General features: G+C 46.6%; 1 protein-coding gene across 6 annotated transcripts in view; it reads left to right on the plus strand.

The window, feature by feature from the left end:
* TOX2 (TOX high mobility group box family member 2) overlaps positions 1-21,299 on the plus strand; it is a 161,276-nt gene extending 139,977 nt beyond the window's left edge. Inside the window, exons 4-9 of one of the 6 annotated variants that reach the window (XR_008516943.2) lie at positions 3,204-3,443; positions 6,017-6,244; positions 16,441-16,521; positions 17,376-17,574; positions 18,394-18,521; positions 20,532-20,764. Coding sequence is in view for 3 of the 6 variants with exons in the window: in XM_054541796.2 (XP_054397771.1) it covers positions 3,204-3,443; positions 6,017-6,244; positions 16,441-16,521; positions 17,376-17,771; positions 18,394-18,521; positions 19,339-19,645 (1,380 nt within the window). In the remaining 3 variants the exon portion in view is untranslated. Of the gene's footprint in view, positions 1-3,203; positions 3,444-6,016; positions 6,245-16,440; positions 16,522-17,375; positions 17,772-18,149; positions 18,291-18,393; positions 18,522-19,338; positions 20,019-20,330 lie in introns of those variants that run through there. The other 5 variants (XR_008516944.2, XR_008516941.2, XM_009233608.4 and 2 more) reach the window with 5 other exon arrangements.
* The last annotated feature ends 870 nt before the right edge of the window (positions 21,300-22,169 follow it).

Raw genomic sequence — 22,169 nt, forward strand, 5'->3', positions numbered from 1 at the left:
GAAAATTGCTTGAACCTGGGAGGTGGAGGTGGAGGTGGAGGTGGAGGTGAGCCGAGTTAGCGTCACTGCACTCCAGTGTGGGCAGCAGAGCAAGACTCCGTCACAAATAAATAAATAAATTTTGAGAAGGAAAATTTTAAAAAGCAACATGTATTCACAGTATTACAATTTTGAATGGGAACTGATGAAAACCACAGAGTATATTTAAAAATATATTATCCAGTTATATGCTAGTACATGTTAGTATCTGGATAAAATGAATTTATATATATATATAATTTACCAAAACTGACTCAAGAGAAAATGGAAACTGAAATAGACCTATTAGCCATGAAGGATCTTGTGAAAACAAAAAGCACCGGGCCTTAGATGGTTTTCTGTTTAAGCTTTCATTCTCTAAGGAAAACGTAATTTATATGTTATCTATACTGTTCCAGGGCATAAGGGAAGAGTTCATTTTCTAAAGCTGATCATAACAAAAACATTTGACAAAAGTAACCCTAAAAAATAAAAACTAAGAGATTTGTAATAAAAGACATGCCAGACACATTCAAACAAACATACGGGCAAGGACAGCATTATTCATATCAGACTCCACTGAATTCAAGGCAAAAAAAAAAAAAGAGACAAAAAAGATACTTAACAAAGAGTTTAATCCATAATGAAGACACAATTGTCTGTCTTCTTTTTGCAATAAAAACCAACATCAGGGCCGGGTGTGGTGGCTCATGCCTATAATCCCAGCACTTTGGGAGGCTGAGGTGGGCAGATCACTTGAGGTCAGGAGTTTGAGACAAGCCTGGCCAATGTGGCGAAACCCCGTCTCTACTAAAAACACAAAAATTAGCCAGGCATGGTGGTGCCACCTGTTGTCCCAGCTGCCTGGGAGGCTGAGGCAGGAGAATCGCTTGAACCTGGGAGGCAGAGGTTGCAGTGAGCCAAGATCATGCCACTGCACTCCAGCCTGGGCGATGCAGCACAACTCTGTCTCAAAAACAAAACAAAACCGACATCAAATTCCCAAAACAAACACTTTAAGCATTAAAAGGAGATTTTTTTATGGAAACAGAAAAATTGCAGGCAATCTGGACAAGCCTGTGTAAGATTAAAGAGCCAAAAAGGTAAGGAATCTAAAGAATAATCACTGATGGAATGGAAAAATATACTGCTGTATTCATCTGCAAACATAGCCTATTCTTTGTAAGGACTGTGGAATATGTACACAATTTAATCATATTTGGGTCTCAAAGAAAACCTTAACAAAATCTCAAACTTGTGAATAGCACAGACCCCATACTTTGATAATTTTTGTTACTGGAAATTGTAGCCAAAAGAAAAAGAAAATTAGCCACTTAAAATGTCCAGAACTCTTCTTTTTGTTAGCCTTTTTAAATTTAATTTCCAGGGTATATATGCAGGATGTGCAGGTTTGTTACATAGGTAAATGTGTGCCACAGTGGTTTGCTGTACCTATCAACTCATCACCCAGGTACTAAACCCAGTATGCATTAGCATTTTTCTTGATGCTCTCCCTCCCCTCGCCCCCTCAACGGGCCCCAGTGTGTGGTTCCCCTCCCTGTGTCTAAGTGTTCACATTGTTCAGCTTCCACTTATAAGTGAAAACATGAGGTGTCTGGTTTTCTGTTCCTGCATTAGTTTGCTGAGGATAATGGCTTCCAGCTCCATCCATGTCCCTGCAGAGGACATGATTTCATTCCTTTTTATGACTGTATAGTACTTCATGGTATATATATGTACCACATTTTCTTTCAGTCTATCAATCATTGATGGGTATCTGGGCTGATTCCGTGTCTTTGCTATTGTGAATAGTGCTGCAGTGAACACACATGTGCATGTATCTTTATAATAGAATGATTTCTATTCCTCTGGGTATATACCCCGTAATGGGATTGCTGGGTCAAATGGTATTCCAGAACTCTTCTTGAACAACTCTTGGATCAAAGAAGAAAGTAGATTTTAAATGTTCTCATCTAAGCAATGCTATGTGAGGTGATGAATATGTTAATTATTTCACAGTGTATACATGCATCAAAACATATCGTACTTATAAATATATACAATTTGTCATTTGTCAATTAAAAAATAAAATACAACTCAAAATTGAGGGGGAAGCAGCAATTATAAATCTTTAAAATGCGGAGGAAGGGATAGCTAAAGATAAAATGAGATATTATAGAATTAGAAAACAGAGAAGAAGTGATACACTTGAGATTTGATTCTTTTGAGGAGAAAAGAAACCACCCACATAAAACTGAAAACCCATTTGCTTTCCTCATGAAGAAAAAATGAGAGAAAAACAGATACTTGATGTTAGAAATTAGAAAGGGGAAATAACCACAGATGCAGAGGAAATAAAAATCGTAAGAGTATGCAAATAGGTATGCTTCACTCAACAGGCTGTGGACATATATTTAGGTCCAAAGTCCTATTCTCAATGTGTGTTTAGTGTGAGAAATGCTTATACGTAAAACCCAATAACTTTCCAGAAGTAACCAGTTAGAAAATATCATAGGGAATGGAGTTAATAACAAAACTGCTGACCTGTAGGAAGAAAAGAAGTACTCAACTTTATCAAGAAATTTATTTATTCAACGTATTTAACACATGCTTATACAATATAGGGCTTACTGTATGTCAGGTACATTTGATCTTTAAGAACCCTAGAATGTAGGTTTGCTCATATCCACATTTTACAGATGAAGAAACTGAGGCACAAAGAGGTTAGGTAACTTGGCCAAAGTCACCCAGCTGGTAGAATGGCAGGACCAGGATTCAAAATGCAGTTAGCGTCCAGCATCTTTGTGCGTTGCTGTCATGCTGACTGCTCAGTTCATGCAGAGACATATCACATTCCAGGAGGGAAGACTCAGTCTCATCAAATGATCCAACATAACTGGACTGAGCTCTCTGGCAGGGGCTGAAATGCAAAGCATCTGTCCGAAGTGAATGTCAGTAGAATGGCACACAGCCACGGAGCTGCCGGTTTCCCACGAGTGCACTTAATCATACAGAGGTCCAAGTAGCATGAGGCTCCATCTTGAGATTCACCTGTCAGGGATTGGAGCAGGAGCCGCACCCATCACTTCTCCTCTGCATTCCCTCCTCCAAGTCTGCTAGCACAGATGTGATGGAGTGGCAGGACAGATCCTTCCTAACTCAACCCCCCTGTCCTCTTCTCTTAGATCCAGGAGATGGTCCACTCGGAAGTGGCTGCCTATGACTCAGGCCGGCCCGGGCCCCTGCTGGGTCGCCCGGCAATGCTGGCCAGCCACATGAGTGCCCTCAGCCAGTCCCAGCTCATCTCGCAGATGGGCATCCGGAGCAGCATCGCCCACAGCTCCCCATCACCGCCAGGGAGCAAGTCAGCGACCCCCTCTCCCTCCAGCTCCACTCAGGAAGAGGAGTCGGAAGTGCATTTCAAGGTATGTGCGGTGGAGGAACAGAGCATGAAGCTGCCCTCCTGTCGGCAGGGAAGGGGTCCTGTGGGGAAATGGGCATCACCTCCCTCTAGTAAAGACTAAAAAAGCCCGATGTCCCAAGGTCCCTGTAGGTGCCATCCCCACTGAGCAGGCATTCCTGGTGGCAGCTGGGATGTCCGCCACAGAGCTCAGTGGTTTTCTGTTAAGACACCCAGGCCACGCTGGAAGCCAAGGAAAAAGCACATTGGCAGGTGGAGCAACCTGGTCAGGGGGGATGGCACCTATGGGGCTTTGTGGCATCGGGCTTTGGCTGCGCCATGTGCTGAGCGTCCTTAACAAGCTGTGTCCCCTCGGGGCTCCCACAGCCTTGTGCGTAAAGCAGAGAAAATTCCAACAAATGTTGAGGGGTCGGGGTGAGAAGATCCTGTGAAAGTTGGCAAAGCCTGACTCCTGAAGGCCAGTGGGCGATTTCAGAGGTGTGGACGGCTTCAGCAAGGCCATCGGGGTCACATTTGTGGCCATTTGGCCCTTTTAGGAGAAAATATTCTGACAAAACTGTGTGGTCCAGAAGACAGCACCTCTGGGCCTAGAGTATTCACTGACCTTGAGGGTGGGGTGCAAAAATGACCCCCCCACCGGGAACATGCATTCCCCCAACATTCCTGGAGTCTAGAGTGGTTTGACCTCCTCAAGAACATGGTAGGGATGAGAGCCCGCCGCCTGTCCAAGCTCTGGTCCTTCTTTGCATTGACTCCAAATCCACCTCCCAGTGAGAGAACATCTTGTCTTACCAGGGAGGAAAACAGAGGCCCAGAAAGGCCAAAGACAGAAGTGTTTGCCCAGGGCCTCCCAGCGAGCTAGTCGCAGAATCAAGACTTACCTCCCTCCGTGCCTCCTACGTCTGTCGATCCAGTGTCCTTTCCACATGGTAGCCTCCCAAGGCCTAGGGCAGTAACCTTGGACTTCAGGGGAGGAGGGGGTTTACTTCTGGATCCTGGCCCAGCTTCATCCTAAGGATGACTTGACCTCTACTATAGTCCCTGCAGGAACGGTTTTTATTTAACAAACACTCCCTATGGGCCAGCCACTGCTCTAAACACCTAACAAGCATACGTCCATGTAATCCTCATAAAAGTCCTATGGGGCAGGGACTGTTATTATCTCTGTTTGGCAGATGGGGACACTGAGACACAGAGAGGTTAAGTAATGTATCTGGTGTCACACAGCTAGTAAGTGGGGGGAACCAGGATTCAAACCCAGGAGGCTGCAGGTGCAGTCCAGTGTATGTGCCCTCAACCCCCTGCCCTGCTGTGCCTGTTCAGGACTTTATCAATGACAACATGCCTCTTCATCCCTGATCTTGCTAGGACCACACCACGGTGCTAACACAACTGGGGCTTGGAGAAGGGAGTAGCTGCAGAGATAAGCCTCAGGAACAGAACCATGTCCTTCAGACATGGATGCCTGATCATGCCTACTGGCCCATGGCTTTATCATCAGTTCAACATGTCACCTCCATCTTCTTGGCTCCTAGAGCCAGAGTCTTCACTGCAGGGTCCAGGGCTTTTGACCAAAGTTCCCTGTTCCTACATGGCTTGAGTGACCCAACAGAGACCCACTGAGGTCTGTGGTGGGCATCCCAACCACCACCCCATCCTGGAAGCCCCAAGTCAAGTGTTCACAGGATCGTGGTCCTGCAGTCTGTCCAGGGTGAAGCCACTGGCTCCAGGGCTGATGCAGTAACAGTCGCTTTAGCCTCATCCCCTCCCCACTTCACAGGGTCCAGGGACTAAGCCACCTGCTCAAAGCTGCACAGCTGAAACATGGTGGTGGAGACCAGCCTTTTGTAATGCAGGATCCTTTTTGGGGATTGTGCTCACAAGTGGGAGGGCAGATACACACACACACACGTATATACACATATACACACATGCACACACACTCCAAACTTGGAAGTAGGCCCCCAAATGACTGCACATTCTTTCAATGTCATACCAAAGCATTGGCTAACAGGCTCACTCAATAATTATCTGATTCTCTAGGAAACTGGACCTTTGCTTTGATTCGTTATTCATTATTGATTAGGGGATTTCACAACTCTGTAAAAGAAGATGTTACCTTGGGCGGGGGAAAAGTGATAAGAGATGTAAGTGATTTTTGTCTGATTATAAGGTGAATTAACTTTGCCTGGTAGAGATGCAAATTTCTGTCCAGTAGAAAAGATTAAAAGTCCCAAAGGTGATAGTTTTAGTGCTCTGTTGGACACTAACCAGTTTCACGTGTAATTTGGTAATGTAATTCCAGCATTCTTTCCATTCTTTCAGTGACTATACAGTCGTCTTCTCCTCCTGCATTTCTCTGAATCAACTTTATAATCATGCCGATTCTCTTTAATGAGTTAAACACCCACCCAGGGTGTGTATATATGTGTCTGTCCATTGCCCCCTCCATCACGTGAGTGGTTATCTGTGCATGAGCAGGGCTGGGGATGTGCAGCTCGGCCGAGTCTGTGTTGATCGCCTTTGGCAGGAGGACCTTGGGCTTCTTTGGTTTTCTGACACTTCTCACTCGGGCAGATCTCGGGAGAAAAGAGACCTTCAGCTGACCCAGGAAAAAAGGCCAAGAACCCAAAGAAGAAGAAAAAGAAGGACCCCAATGAGCCGCAGAAGCCTGTGTCGGCCTACGCACTCTTCTTCAGAGACACTCAGGCCGCCATCAAGGGTCAGAACCCCAGTGCCACTTTCGGTGATGTGTCCAAAATTGTGGCCTCCATGTGGGACAGCCTGGGAGAGGAACAGAAGCAGGTGAGCCTCCCTCTCTTTCTGGGCCATCCCCTGAGGCTTTGTGGTCCTGGAGCCAAGGACACACTTTGAAGGTCTGAAACCAGGCCCAGCTCTGGAACTAGAGACTCTTGCAGAGGTCTTTCCTGGGCTCAGGTTGCCCTTCTGTAAACTGGGAAGCTAGCTGCCTTCCAATTCTACTAACCAACTGCATTTACTAGCAACTTAACCACTCTCTGAACTTCTGCTTCCCCCTTGATAAAATGAGAACAAGCATCTCCATCCATCTTGTCCCCCCAACCCTAAAAGTCTGGAGTCCAGGCCAGAGCTTCGTATCCCACTGACCGTGTGCCTGTGGCCTCCTCTAAAGGCCTCCAGGGAGAATAGAGAGCAGAACTAGCTGGTAGGCAAATGGAGTTGCCAGCTGTGTGACCTCAGGCTGACCACCTAAACTCTGAGCCTCAGTTTTCATGTCTATAATATAAACAGGGGTGCTGGCTACTCATTCTTTGAGCTCATGTCCGGGCTGGGCTCTCCCTCCGGTATTTCACTGAATCCTTACAACACCCTGTGGAGTAGCCATTGCTTTCCTGTTTGGTAGAGACACCAAGAGGTAAAGTGACTCGCCCAGGGTCACCAGCATGAATCAAGGTAGAGTCCGGATTTGAACTCACATCTGTAGAAGCAGGAGCCTCAACTGGGCTGTTGGCATGAGAGACATGAATCAAATAAGCAGATGAATAAATGTAAAATTACAATTGTGATTGTGTCATGTACCAGGAGGGTGCATAGTTCATGAGAGTGGAAAGAGCAGGGACGGACATTGTCCCGGGGGTCAGGTCACTAGGTGAGACCTGAAGAGTGAGTTCTCTTTGGAGGAGGGGAAGTGTTCCAGACAGGGAGGCCTGGTAAGGGAAGGAGGCTGGAAAGCACGGGGGACTGAAAGGAGACCAGGATGGCCAGAGAGGAGACAATGAGAGTCCCCATGGCAGAGACGGAGCTGGAAAGGAGGGCTGGGGCCAGGCCACGCTGGGCTTTGCAGACCTTGGAAGTAGTCAGGCCCTGTTCTAAGAGGAGAGAAAACCAGTGAAGAGTTTTATGCAGAGGAGAGCCTGGAACGGCAGCATAAGGCAGGTAGGAGTGGATGTGGAGGGTGCACAGTGATCCAGGTGGGGGAAGGTAGGGTCTGGAGCATCTTCCAGAATGGTTTGGGGTAGGGGACACAGAGCATGTCCTGGGAGCCTCCTTGCATCTGGCTTCCAGTCTGAGTAAATGGAGATGCCAGTCACTGGATGGGAAATATGGGGAAAGTAGCAGGCTTGGGGCAGAGAGATGAATTACTGACTTATTTGAAACATCTTCTTTACCGTATTCTAAAATTTTAGGTAATTTTGGAATATGTTATAATGCAGAGAGTTTATTTGTGAGATGACCCCCACCTCTGGTAGGGGAGTGGGGAAATGGGACAGGGAAAGGAGGGCAGCCAGGAAACGGCACATTGTCCCAGGAGAATTCACCATGGGCAACCGGAGCACAATCCTGCTGGGAACTCAGGAGCCTGCTTAGAACGTGCCAGGCCTCAGGGTCATCCTGTCTGAGGGGCAAGGATGCTGGGGTGGACACCAGCATTCCTTCAGAGCTGCTCCAGGGGACATTACTTCTGCAGCACCTCTGGCCTGCTACACATGCCAGGCTCCTGCCACCAGAGGGACCCTCAGGCAAAGGAATATAGCCGGTAGCAGCTGAAAGTAGAGCATGTTTGTAGGACAGGGGTAAGGACTGGGGGATATTGGCAGGGCACTGCGGCTTTTGCTATAGGGACGTCTGTCATTTTCCCTTATGTGTTTCGTTGGCAACCAATTCCCTTTCAAAAGACTTCAGGTTGTTTTTGTTTGGTGGGGGGATTTCCTTGCCCTTTTATACAGTCTGGGGAGACAGTGGTCTCAAGTGCTCTGTCCCCAGGCACTCCCTCCACCGATGCTTTCTCTGACCTCATTCAGCACAGCCCAGAGGCAAGCAAAGGTGGTTGAGAGTCCCAGCCCCTGTGTTGGTTTCATTTCTGCTTACCTGTCTGACGTTTTATTTCTAACCCAAGAACTTGGCATATATTTATTTCCATCCAATAATGGGCACATCTCTCCTTTTACTTAATACGTTATAAATGGCTTGTTTCTCCCCATTTTCCTAGAAAATTGTTGAGTATAAAAAGTTAGGAATTTAATTTGTAACTGCCAAGCTTACTATTTTATCATTTCTGATCATTTTTAATTCCTGAGTCTGCTAGGTTTAAAAAAAAGTCTATAATTATACACATATTTATACATATATATCTTTTACAAATGATAATTTTGTCTTGTTGTTTTTTTAAGAGACAGGGTGTTGCTCTGTCACACAGGCTAGAGGTCAGTGGCACGATCATAGCTCACTGCAGCCTTGAACTCCTGGGCTCAAGCAGTTTTCCCAGCTCAGCTTCCCAAGTAGCTGGACTACAGGCGTGCCATGCATCACCATGCCCCACAAAATTTTTTTCATTTTTTTGTAGAGACAGGGTCTTGCTGTGTTGCTCAGGCTGACAAACTCTTAGCCTCAAATGATCCTCCCACCTTGGCCTCCCAAAGTGCTGGGATTAGAGGCATGAACCACTACATCCAGCCATGTCCCCTTATTTTGTCTCCTCACTTCTCAGATTTCTAATTTTGTTTTCTTTTCCCAGTTATGTTGACTAGGACTTCTAAAAAAGAGATGTTCAGCAATGGTGGGGATAGTGGTCTTCTTACTTTGCATTACCTCTCATGTTTCACTATTAAGCATAAGGCTGGATGTTAGCTTGTGTCAGTTTTTGAAATCACATTTAGAAATGTGACTTATATTCCTATTTTACTATTAATACACTAATAACCAAGAGAGGTAGTGAGAAAATAATAGGAAATAAAAAAAACCCTGCCTGTCCCCCAAAAGTTTCAAGCCTAGGTGATGGATAGGAAAGTTCTTTCAAATCATCAAAGAGCTAATAATTCCAAGACTTAGAAAAATAAGAAAACCTTCAGAAGTCTTTATATACAATGTAACCTTGAAACTAAAACATAATGAAGCTAACTGCATCGTTTAATTTTGAATGTGTAATAAACAATACCAAAATTTAATGGCTTAAAACAATAATCATTTATTCAACTTATGATTCTGAGAGTCCATGAACTGTGCTGGGCTCAGCAGGATGGTTCTGCTGCTGCTCTTGGCTGGGCTCACCCATTTGCATCAGTGGTCAACTACAGTAAATTAGGCATCTCTGCTTCTGGGAGTTGGATGGCTGTCAGCTGGAGCAGTGGAGCCAAACTGGGCCATGTGTCTTTCATCATCCAGCAGACTAGCTCATGCTTATTCACATAGCAAGTCAGAGTTCCAAGAGCAGTTTTAGAGCAGAAAAATGGCAGGAAGGAGGCAGGACTAACTTGCAGCTCCCACTTGGACAGACAGAACAGTGCATGGAGACTCACATTGTGAACTTTTGCTCCAAGAACTGCCACAGGAACATACTAGGAAAGCCAAAAGAATCCACAGACCCTTTGAAGGATGTGGATTGCTGCTGCAGGCTCTCTGGGACAGCCAAGGAATTGTGAGTTGGCTTGCTTTCTCAGCTGGGAGGCCTGTAGCCTGGGGCAAATTCTCAGCCCTGTTCACTAGCTGCCTGGAAATAAACTCGGTGCTGTTGGGGGTGCATGGTGGGAGTGAGACCAGCCTGTGGCTGCCAGCTTTCCCTCACTTCCCTGACGACCTGTGTGATACAGCAGAGTCAGCCATAATCCCTCTGGGAACCACAAGCCCCACAGCATCTGCAGCAAACCCCACCTAACCCTGCCCCTACCTGATGGTCTTTCCCTACCTGCCCTGTTAGCCTAAGACAAAGGACATAATCTCTCTTGGGAACTCCATGGCCCCGCCCACCACCTGACACTAGAGCAAGCTTGTATCCTCCCTATACTACTGCAGCTGATGTGCTCTAGAAAGTGCTACCTCCTGGCTAGAGGCCAACCAACACAAAACCAGTGCACTTAAAAATACAACCAAGGACCCTCATGGAGTCCACTTCACTCCCCTGCTACTTCCACTGGACCAGGTGTTGATATCCATGGAGGAGAGACCTGAAGTCAGATCACATCACAGGACTCTTTGCAGACACTCCCCAGTACTAGCCCAGAGCCTGGTTGCTCTGCTGGGTGGCTAGATGCAGAAGAGAAATAGCAATCACTGCAGCAGGGCTCTCAGGAAACCACATCCCTAGGGGAAGGGGGAGAACCCCAAGGGACAGGAGAATCTGAACAGCAGCCTTGAGTCCCAGATCTTCCCTCTGACATAGTTTACCCAAATGAGAAGGAACCAGAAGAATAATTCTGGTAATATGACAAAACAAGGTTATTTAACACCCCCAAAAGATAACACTAGCTCAACAGCAATGGATCCAAACCAAGACAAAATCTCTGAATTGCCAGAAAAAGAATTCAGAAGGTTGATTGTTGAGCTAATCAAGGAGGCACCAGAGAAAGGTGAAGTCCAACTTAAAATAAAAAAGAATTATACAGGCTATGAATGGAAAAATCTCCAGTGAAATAGAATAAAAACAATCACAGCTTCTGGAAATGAAGGACACACTTAGAGAAATGCAAAATACACTGGGAAGTCTCAGCAATTGAATTGAACAAGTAGAAGAAAGAACTTCAGAGCTCAAAGACAAGGCTTTCAATTTAACCCAATTCAACAAAGACAAAAATTTTAACAGATGAACAAAGCCTCCAAGAAGTTTGGGATTATGTTAAATGACCAAATCTAAGAATCATTGGTGTTCCTGAGGAAGAGAAATCTAAAAGTTTGGAAAATATATTTGAGGGAATAATTGAGGAAAACTTCCCTGGCCTTGCTAGAGATCTAGACATCCAAATACAAGAAGTTCAAAGAACACCTGGGAAACTTATCACAAAAAAGAAGGAAAGGAAAACCTTTCAGATTAAAAGCAGATTTCTTAGCAGAAACCCTACAAGCTAGAAGGGATTGGGGTCCTATTTTTAGCCTCCTTAAACAATTAGCCAAGAATTTTGTATCCAGCAAAACTAAGCTTCATTACAGTTCTTTTTTTCAAAGCAATGCTGAGAGAATTTGCCACTGCCAAACCAGCACTGCAAGAACTACTAAAAGAAGCTCAATCTTGAAACAAATTTTTGAAATACACAAAAATGGAATCTCCTTAAAGCATAAATCTCACAGGACCTCTAAAATAGTAACACAATTTTTTAAAAAACCACAGGGTATTTGGGCAACAAATAGCACAACGAATAGAACAGTACCGCACATCTCAATACTAGCACTGAATGTAAATGGCCTAAATGCTCCACTTAAAAATACAGAATGGCAGAATGAATAATTGACCAACTTAGCACCTGCTGTCTTCAACAGACTCACCTGACACATAAGGACACACATAACCTTTAGGTAAAGGGGTGGAAAAAGATACTCCATGCAAATGGATACCAAAAGTGAGCAGGAATAGCTATTCTTATATCAGACCAAACAAACTTTAAAGCAACAGCAGTTTAAAAAGACAAAGAGGGACATTATATAATAAAACTAGTCCAACAGGAAAATATCACAATCCTAAATTTATATGCATCTAACATTGGAGCTCCCAAATTTAAAAAAAATAATTACTACTAGACCTAAGAAATGAGAAAGATAGACAGTAAAACAACAATAGTGGGAAACTTCAATACTCCACTGACAGCACTAGACAGGTCATCAAGACAAAGTCAACAAAGAAACAATGAACTTAAACTATACCCTACAACAAATGGACTTAACAGATATTTATAGAACATTCTACCCAACAACTGCAGAATATACATTCTGTTCATCAGCACATGGAACGTTCTCCAAGGTAGACCATACAATAGGCCATAAAACAAGTCTCAACAAATTTAAGAAAATAGAAATTATATCAAGTACTCTCTCAGACCACAGTGGAATAAAACTGGAAATCAGCTCCAAAAGGAACACTCAAAACAATGCAAATACATGGAAATAGTTAAATAACCTGCTCCTGAATGATTGTTGGGTCAACAATGAAATCAAGATGGATATTATAAAATTCTTTGAACTGAACGATAATAGTAACATAACCTATCAAAACCTCTGGGATACAGCAAAAGTGGTGCTAAGAGGAAAGGTCATAGCATTAAATGACTACATCAAAAAGTCTCAAAGAGCACAAATAGACAATGTAAGGTCACGCCTCAAGGAACTAAAGAGAGAGAACACACCAAACTCAAACGCAGCAGAAGAAAAACATGACCAAGATCAGAGCAGAACTAAATGAAATTGAAACCAAAAAATACCAAAGATAAACAAAAAGCTGGTGCTTTGAAAAGATAAATAAAACTGATAGACCATTAGTGAGATTAACCAAGAAAAGAAGAGAGAAGATCCAAATAAGCTCAATTAGAAACAAAACATGAGATATTACAACCGATACCACAGAAATACAAAAGATCATTTAAGACTACTATGAATACCTTTATGTACATAAACTAGAAAACCTAGAGGAGATGGATAAATTCCTGGAAATATACAACCCTCCTAGATTAAACCAGACCAATAACAAGCAGTGAGATTGAAATGGTAATTAAAAAGTTACCAACAAAAAAAGGCCAGGACCAGATAGATTCAGAGCTGAATTCTATCAGACTTTTAAAGGACACTATTCCACAAAATAAAGAGGGAATCTTTCCTAAATTATTCTATGAAGCCAGTCAATCACCCTAATACCCAAACCAGGAAAGGACATAACAACAACAAAAAAAGAAAACTACAGGCCAGTATTCCTTCTATGCCCAAAATCAGCATAGAAGGGACACACTTTAAGGTAATAAAAGCCATCTGTGATAAACCGGAGCCAACATTATACTGAATGGGGAAAAATTGAAAGCATTCCCCCTGAGAACTGGAACAAGACAAGGATGCCCACTCTTACCACTTCTATTCAACAGAGTACTGGAAGTCCTAGCCAGAGCAATCAGACAAGAGAAAGAAAGAGCATCCAAATCTGTAAAGAGGAAGTCAAAGTGTTGCTGTTTGCTGATGACATGATTGTATACCTAGATGAACATGAATGCAAAAATCCTCAACACAATACTAGCTAACTGAATCCAGTGTTGTATCAGAAAGATAATCCACCATGATCAAGAGGGTTTCATACCATGGATGCAGGAATGGTTTAACATACACGAGTCAATAAATGTGATATACTACATAAACAGAATTTGAAACCACATGATCATCTCAATACACACAGAAAAAGCATTTGACAAAATTGAGCATCCCTTTGATTAAAACCCTCAGCAAAATCGGCATAGAAGGGACACACCTTAAGGTAATAAAAGCCATCTATGATAAATCCAGAGCCAACATTATACTGAATGGGGAAAAGTTGAAAGCATTCGCCCTGGGAACTAGAACAAGACAAGGATGCCCACCACCACTACTTTTATTCAGTGCAGTGCTGGAAGTCCTGGCCAGAGCAATCAGACAAGAGAAAGAAGTAAAGGGCACCAAATCAGTAAAGAGGAAGTCAAACCGTCGTTGTTTGCTGATGGAATTACCATATACCTAGAAAACCCTAAAGACTCATTCAAAAAGCTCCTAGAACTGGTAAATGAATTCAGCAAAGTTTCAAGATACAAAATGTACACAAATCAATAGCTCTGCGATACACCAACAGTGACCAAGCTGAGAATCACATCAAGAACTCAACCCCCTTTAGCTGCAAATAAATAAATAAATTAAAAAAATACTTAGGAATATACCTAACCCAGGAGGTGGAAGACCTCTACAAGGAAAACTACAAAACACTGCTGAAAGAAATCATAGATGAAACAAATGGAAACACATCCCATGCTCATGGATGGGTAGAATCAATAGTGTGAAAATGACCATACTGCCAAAAGCAATCTATAAATTCAATGCTTCCCATCAAAATACTGCCATCATTCTTCACAGAACTAGAAAAAACAATCCTAAAATTCATGTGGAATCAAAAAAGAGCCCTCATAGCCAAAGCATGACTAAGCAAAAAGAACAAATCTGGAGGCATCACATTACCCGACTTCAAACTATACTATAAGGCCATAGTCACCAGAACAGCATGCTACTGGTATAAAAATAGGCATATAGACCAATGGAAAAGAATAGAGAACCCAGAAATAAAGCCAAATCCTTACGACCAACTGATCTTTGACAAAGCAAACAAAAACATGAAGTGGGGAAAGGACATCTTATTCAACAAATGGTGCTGGGATAATTGGCAAGCCACATGTAGAAGAGTGAAACTGGATCCTCATCTCTCACCTTATATAAAAGTCAACTCAAAATGGATCAAAGACTTAAATCTAAGACCTGAAATCCTAAAAATTCTAGAAGATAACACTGGAAAAACCCTTCTAGACATTGGCTTAGGCAAAGACTTCATGACCAAGAACCCAAAAGCAAGTGCAACAAAAACAAAGATAAATAGATGGGATTTAATTAAACTAAAAAGCTGCACAGCAAAAGAACCAGCAGAGTAAACAGACAACCCACAGAGTGGGAGAAAATCTTCATAATCTATACTTCCAACAAAGGACTAATATCCAGAATCTACAAAGGAACTCAACTCAGCAAGAAAAAAACAATCCCATCAAAAACTGGGCTAAGGAGATGAATAGACAATTCTCAAAAGAAAATATACAAATGGCCAACAAACATATTAAAAAATACTTAACATCATTATGATCAGGGAAATGCAAATCAAAACCACTTTACTCCTGCAAGAATGTCCATAATCAAAAAATAGATGTTGGCATGGATGTGGCAAAAAGGGAATACTTTTACACTGTTGGTGGGAATATAAACTAGTACATCCACTATGAAAAACAGTGTGGAGATTCCTCAAAGAACTAAAAGTAGATCTACTGTTTGACCCAGCAATCCCACTGTTGGGTATCCACCCAGACGAGAAGAAATTATACAAAAAATATACTTGCACACGTTTGTAGCAGCCCAATTTGCAATTGCAAAAATATGGAACCAGCCCAAATGCCCATCAATCAACAAGTAGATAAAGAAAATGTGGTGTGTGTGTACATATATATGTGTGTACATATGTGTGTGTACATATATATGTGTGTATACACACGTATATGTACGTGTATATATATGTACACACACACACACCATGAAATACTACTCAGCCATAAAAAGGAAGGAAATAATGTCATTTGCAGCAACCTGGATGGAATTGGAGACAATTATTCTAAGTGAAGTAACTCAGGAATGGAAAACCAAACATTGTATGTTCTCATAAGTGGGAACTAAGCTATGAGGACGCAAAGGCATAATGAATGATACAATGAACCTTGGGGACTTGGGGAAAAGGATGGTGGTGAAGGATAAAAGACTATACATCAGGTACAGTGTACACTGCTCAGGTGGTGGGTGCACCAAAATCTCAGAAATCACCATTAAAGAACTTATTCATGTACAAAAAAAATTTTAATTAAGAGTTCCAAGAGTAGCAAGAGGGCTCACCAATATGTGATCACTTTGTCAGTCTCTGCGTGCATCACATTTGTGCTTGTCTTATTGGCCAACACAAGTCACACAAGGCTAAGCTCCAAGTCATTCGCACCTCCTCGTTTCTACCAAAAGCCATGGAAACAAGGAGGTGCAAACAAACTGGGACTAATCCTACAATAACATATGAACCTAGGTCTAAAATTTTTAATAAAAAATATTAGCAAACTGAATCCAAACTAAAATACTATGAACAAGTAGGTTCATTCTAGGTTGCGAAGGTGGTTCAGCATTAAGAAATCTGCACCGTGCTGGCTCAGAATGGGGGCTTCAAAGGGCCTTGTCTTTCTGTGATCAGTTGTGCTGATATAGCCTGGAGGCCCAGAGAGGTGAAGCATGTTGGCCAAGGCCACACAGTGACTTGGGTGAGGAACTGGGATATGGCCTGGTCTCCACAATTTCTCTGCAGCGCTCCCAGAAAGGGGCCAGTGGCTGGCTGACTCAGCTTCTGACCCCACCACCCTCGTCCATTCATGATCCTTGAATCCATGCCTTCCCACCCCAGGACCCCGCACAGCATCTCCTCTGTAACTTTCTCCCCAGTATTGCTCATGTGTTGACTCTTCCAGGCCTATAAGAGGAAGACAGAAGCAGCGAAGAAGGAATATCTGAAGGCCCTGGCAGCCTACCGGGCTAGCCTCGTCTCCAAGGTAACACCTGGAATCTCCAGGCACAGCCCTGATCAGAGTGGGGCCACTTGAGGAATGGAGCAAGAACTGGGGCCCGCAGGAAGGGCCAGCACCCCAGGTCTTAGAAAGAATGGGTCAGACCTACATGGTCATATTTGCAGGGCACCTACAGCGTGCCAGGCTCATTCTGGGTACTTTACATGCATTTCATTGGCTTCTTCCAACAAGAACCCAACACCCAGAGGGGTTGAGCGACTTGCCTGAAAAGATCCAGTTTGTTAAAGTGGCCGCACTAGGATTCAAACCCAGTTTTGCCAGTTTTATGTGGCCTTCACTTCTGACTGCTGATGGGGCTTGGGACACGCTACCCCAAAATATGGCACCTCCTCACCACACCGTCGGCCTCCTCTGTCAACACCAGCAACGTAGGAAGCTAAGTGTGGCTGCGGATGCATGGCCCAAGTGGAGGTGGGTGTTGTTCCTGTTACAGAGGAGATGGCATCCAAATTGGTACACAAGAGGCCAAGTAAAAGGTGGTTCAAAGTCAAGGGAACAACATCTACAAAGGCACAGAGGCTGGAAGGAGCATGATTAGAGCTGGCTCAGTGGGATGGTGCTTGTCTCACTGGCCAGGCTGAGGAACATGGATTCCCCCAAGGGCAGGGGAGCCCCCCAAAGATAAAAGCAGTGGGTGGCTGGCTGGTCAGAGCCAAGGAGACTAAGGACCCTGTGCTATCTCTGGTTAGTCCAAGCTCTCTCCCAAGAGAGCCAGCCAGCAGCCGTGTCAGTGGGTTGCAGAGCCTCCTGGCCTCACAGCCCATGTTCTGGCTCATCCCTCTTCTGTTCTCCAGTGACTGATATCTGTCTCCTTCCAGAGCTCCCCGGATCAAGGTGAGACCAAGAGCACTCAGGCAAACCCGCCAGCCAAAATGCTCCCACCCAAGCAGCCCATGTATGCCATGCCAGGCCTGGCCTCCTTCCTGACGCCGTCGGACCTGCAGGCCTTCCGCAGTGGGGCCTCCCCGGCCAGCCTTGCCCGGACACTGGGCTCCAAGTCTCTGCTGCCAGGCCTCAGTGCGTCCCCGCCGCCGCCACCCTCCTTCCCACTCAGCCCCACACTGCACCAGCAGCTGTCACTGCCCCCTCACGCCCAGGGCGCCCTCCTCAGTCCACCTGTTAGCATGTCGCCAGCCCCCCAGCCCCCTGTCCTGCCCACCCCCATGGCACTCCAGGTGCAGCTGGCGATGAGCCCCTCACCTCCAGGGCCACAGGTAAGCAGGGAAGAGCAGAACAGCCCTTCTGTGACCGTGTGGGGAGGGGAAGCGGCTTTGCCCTTTCAAACCCTGGCCCTGCCACTCACCAGTGATATAACCTCAGCCTTGGCACCTGACCTCTCTGAGCCTCAGTTACCACATCTAGGAAGTGGGTCTCTCACACCTTACCTGAGATGCGCTGGCTGCAGTGAACAGTTCACAGGCTGCCAGACTGACTCTTATGATATTCCAGTCCCTGCTTCCTGCATCCTCAGCCCTAGCCCTGGCCCTTCCCAAAGCCTTCGAGACCTTACCCCTGCTAATTGTTCCACAGAGATTGCTACAAGGTTCACATGGCCCTTAGAGGTCATTGGGCTCAGTAATTCCATTTTACAGATCGAGAAACTGAGGCCCAGAAAGGGAAAGGCCCTGAAAGCCAAGTCCTTCAGCCCCTGATTCAGCCAAGACAAGGGTTGAACATTTTGAAAAGTGTTCTACTGGGAGCAAGGCAGCAGCCCTGGAGGCAGCGTCTCTTCCGTGAGGACACCCTTGGACACATGGGCTCTCACCCCGGGAGGCCTGGGACAGTCTGCCCCCTCATCTCTCCTTGGCTCATGGCCTCCTCCCTCCCCCTCTGTAGGACTTCCCGCACATCTCTGAGTTCCCCAGCAGCTCGGGATCCTGCTCACCTGGCCCATCCAACCCCACCAGCAGCGGGGACTGGGACAGCAGCTACCCCAGTGGGGAGTGTGGCATCGGCACCTGCAGGTTAGTCCTCGCCCGTCCCTGCCTTTGTCCTGCCGGCCAGGGAGAGTGGGAACAGGATGGCCAGGGATGGGAGAATGGCCAAGGGCAACGTGGACGGGGGAGGACCCTGCAGTCACTGTCAGCCCTGCCGAGGGGATCGATATCTCAGATGACACCGCAGAGCCAGGCCCCAGAACAACCCTGCTGGCCTGATGCTGAGGCCTGCTTGGGAAACTGACTAGTCTTCAGTCTTGCTGCTGCTTCCTTGCTTCTGTTTTTTTCACAAGTGCTTCCACGTGACATTCACAGATGAGTCCTGCATCTTAGGCCGGTTCCCTAGAAGCACAGCCTGAGGCAGCAGGGATTGGGTGCCTTTGGGGATGCACTGGAGAAAGCTTGCAGGAGAAGGGGGTGAGGGAGGCAGGACAGGGTGGGGGAAGGAACTGAGGGGGGATGTGGCCTCAGCTGAAGACTTGCTTCTGCCTCACCCCATGGGAGCCCTGGAGCACGAACGGTGCTAGAGTGGCTCCCACCTGGAGGTCAGGGAGCTGGCTTTTTGAACCCTTCATCAGTCAGCCCTTGGCTGTGGGCTGCCCCCGGGGGGAGTGTAGCCCACTGGGCAGGGCAGCTCCCAAGACTAGAACAGCTAAGAATGCAGGACAGGGGACCTTGGTGGGACACGGTGGGAGAAGGGACCCACTGTCTATCCCAAGGAATTACAGACACCTTAGAGACCCCTTCCGCATGCACCCCAGTGTCCTCCCTAGTCCTCCTGTCTTGGGCCTCTGTTCCTGTCCTGCCCTCCACTTTTCAAACCCATGCTAACACCTCCCTCTAGAAAGTCTTCCTGGATCCACGCCACCCCAGCTCCGGGGAAGAGTGACCTTTCACTGCAGCCAGCAGGAGAGGGAGAATGCAGTGAGGAGGGACACTTGCTCCTTAACCCGCCAGCCAGGTTCCCATTCCCTTGGCAAGAACAAGTCCCGCAGCCACACCTGGGGGACGTAGTGCCAAGCAGCTGTCCCAGCGATAGCGCCACACCCTGGAAGGCACAGCACACTTGTCGGGTGGCCACCTTGCTGCTGAGAACCGCTGCCCCCAGCCCTAGCCTCGGCCTCCCAGCACAGGGCTGGTTCCTCTGCTGATCCCGCCAGCGCCCTTGGACACTGAACAAATGACCACCGCGCATGCCCCATTTCTGATATGCCTGAAGTGAGATTCTACGTGAGTGGGCGGACTCAGCTCAGCAAGAATCCCTTCCCTGCACCCCAAGCAGGTGCAGACTCTCCTACCCCAGCCCTTTCCTGTCCCCAAGTTTCCTTCTCAAAAGTCAGAATACTTAGGGTATGTAGGGGAGTGTCATACAATGTCCAAGCCTCCTGAGGCTGGCGCATCACATCCAGCATGGAGGTCGGACCCCAGCAGGGCCCTATTTTAAAAACATAAAAAGCACCTGTCCTCCCTTAATTCAGTTTGAGATTTACAAATTCCTGTGATTAAAAACCCATGTGAGAGCAATGGTGACATCGGCATGTGCCTCGATGAAAGACAGACACACTACTGCCCTTTCACCCAGAGCTGAGGACTGGGTGGTCCCCTGCTGGGTTTCCAGGAGGGGTTTGGTTCTGCTTGGTGCAGAGGTGGGTGGGGGTGGGGGAGCAGCTGCAAGTCCCTCATTCAGCCACAGAGGGGCAGCTGAATCCAGTGGTGGGGGTGGGGGTGGGGGCGTACAGTGCAGGGGTCCTGGTGCTCCCCTGGCCTGGGGAGGTACCCAACAGCTTTGACAGCCCCTCCTCTCTCTCTCTCTCTCTCTCTCTCTCTCACACACAGCCTGCTCCCCAGGGACAAATCGCTCTACCTCACCTAATCCCACCTCCCCACCATCCCTGAGGCTCGCTGGAAGGCACTGCTCAGAGCCTGAAGGGCTGACAGCAGAAAAGAGGCCCTGGCCAGAGGCAGGGTGGCCAATCGGAGAGAGCAGTGACACACCCATTGCCCGGGGGCTGAGTCTCTTCCTCAACCTCCCACCAGACTCTGCAGAGGCAGCCCACTGCCCGCCGCCAGCCCAAAGAACCTGCAGGAACCTTCTGCTCGCTGACCTGCTTGCTCCAGGGTAACTGTGGACCCTGTCCTCGCCCTGCGCACAGTACCCTATGTCTGGACACCCGGCCCCAGCTCCAGCCCACGTGGGCTGCCCCTAGCGGGGTCGCTTACCAACGGACACCCACCCCAGATGCATGGGCCAGAGGGCTGGCCCCCGGCATAGACGTGCACATCGGTTTTCCAGTGTGAACAAAAGATTGCGAAACCTAGAAACTGTTGGTTCCGTGTAAGTAGTTGACTACGTGTTTTAGAACTGTGCTGAAGACATCTGTAAGATTATTTTGTGGGGAAAAAAAGTAGTTTCCTTTACGGTAAAAAGCATTTTATATGATCCTTAGCACATTTTTAAGTTTTATCTTAAGGGAGACGTGCACAAAAGCGGCTGCCAAACCGTTTCGTCATCCTCACAGCAAGGACCGGACGCTTGCTAGCCACCCCGGAGCACTGCTCTCCTTTTAATCATGTGTTCATCTATTTTAAATTGCCGGCAACGACTTTTGTCTATTTATGAAGAAACCTTGAGAACAAAGTTGCAGCTTATCCTACTGTGTGCGTGGTTTTGGGGTTTGGTTTGGGTTTGGGTTCTTGACGTCGTTTGCAGCTGTTTCCTGGCCCTGGCGAGTGTCTGTCTTGGTGCCCAGTGCTTCTCTCAAATCTCTTTATAATAAAACTTCTGAAAAGCTGAAAACAAGTCTGTGTCTCCTTGCCCTTGGTGAGCCAGGGTTGAACCCCCTAAAGTGGCATAGAGCCCCTTGGGCCAGACAGACACGGGTCGAAGTCTTGCCTGACTTTTACCAGCCCGTGTGGGTTTGTGTGTGGGTGATGGGACCACTCTGACCTCAGTCTTGCCCTCTAAGGGGGTAACAGTGGGACAGACCCGTAGGGCTCTTGTGATGATGAAAAGGGGTGTGGGCAAGAACGCCACCACACAGGAACTTGCATCAGCTGGTGACAGTGGCGAGCCCTTCCTCTGGAGGATGGGGCCTCCCAGGCTTGTGGAGGTGAGCGGTGGGAATCCAGGGAGGAGGCCAAGGGGTTTTTCAAACCTGAGTGTAGGAAGCATCCTAGACAGGGGATTCTTTAAACCAGATTTCCCAGCAGATGTTAGATGGTGATACTAACAACAACAACAAACAACAACAAAAGGCAAATAATAGTTGACTGTTTTAACTACATCTGGAAAAATACCAATTGCCTGGTGGGAGGCTGCAACTCTTGCACCCTGTGATGCAGCCATTTTGAGGTGGGGACAGGTGCCCCCGCTCCCAGCCAGGCTCGGGACCCAGACAGAGGAGCCCCCACACTCAGGACAGCTCTCCCAGCCTCTCACTCTCCAATCACGGTAAACCCCCTCCTTTCTGATGACAGCCCAGGAGTGGGGTGCAGTTTCCTCACTGGAGGGCATTTTGTAATCCACTTTGGAAAAATAAAAAAGAAAACCCCAAACCAACCAGCCACCTGCCGTCCCGTCAGCAGCAGCACTGCAACGTGCAGCATAAATATTTCATGTGGTTACAATTTCCTTTTCTATGTGGGGCTTGTCAGTAACACGACGGCTGAGACAGT

This window comes from Pongo abelii, chromosome 21, assembly GCF_028885655.2.
Source record: "Pongo abelii isolate AG06213 chromosome 21, NHGRI_mPonAbe1-v2.0_pri, whole genome shotgun sequence".
In the NCBI taxonomy this organism is placed as follows: domain Eukaryota; kingdom Metazoa; phylum Chordata; class Mammalia; order Primates; family Hominidae; genus Pongo; species Pongo abelii.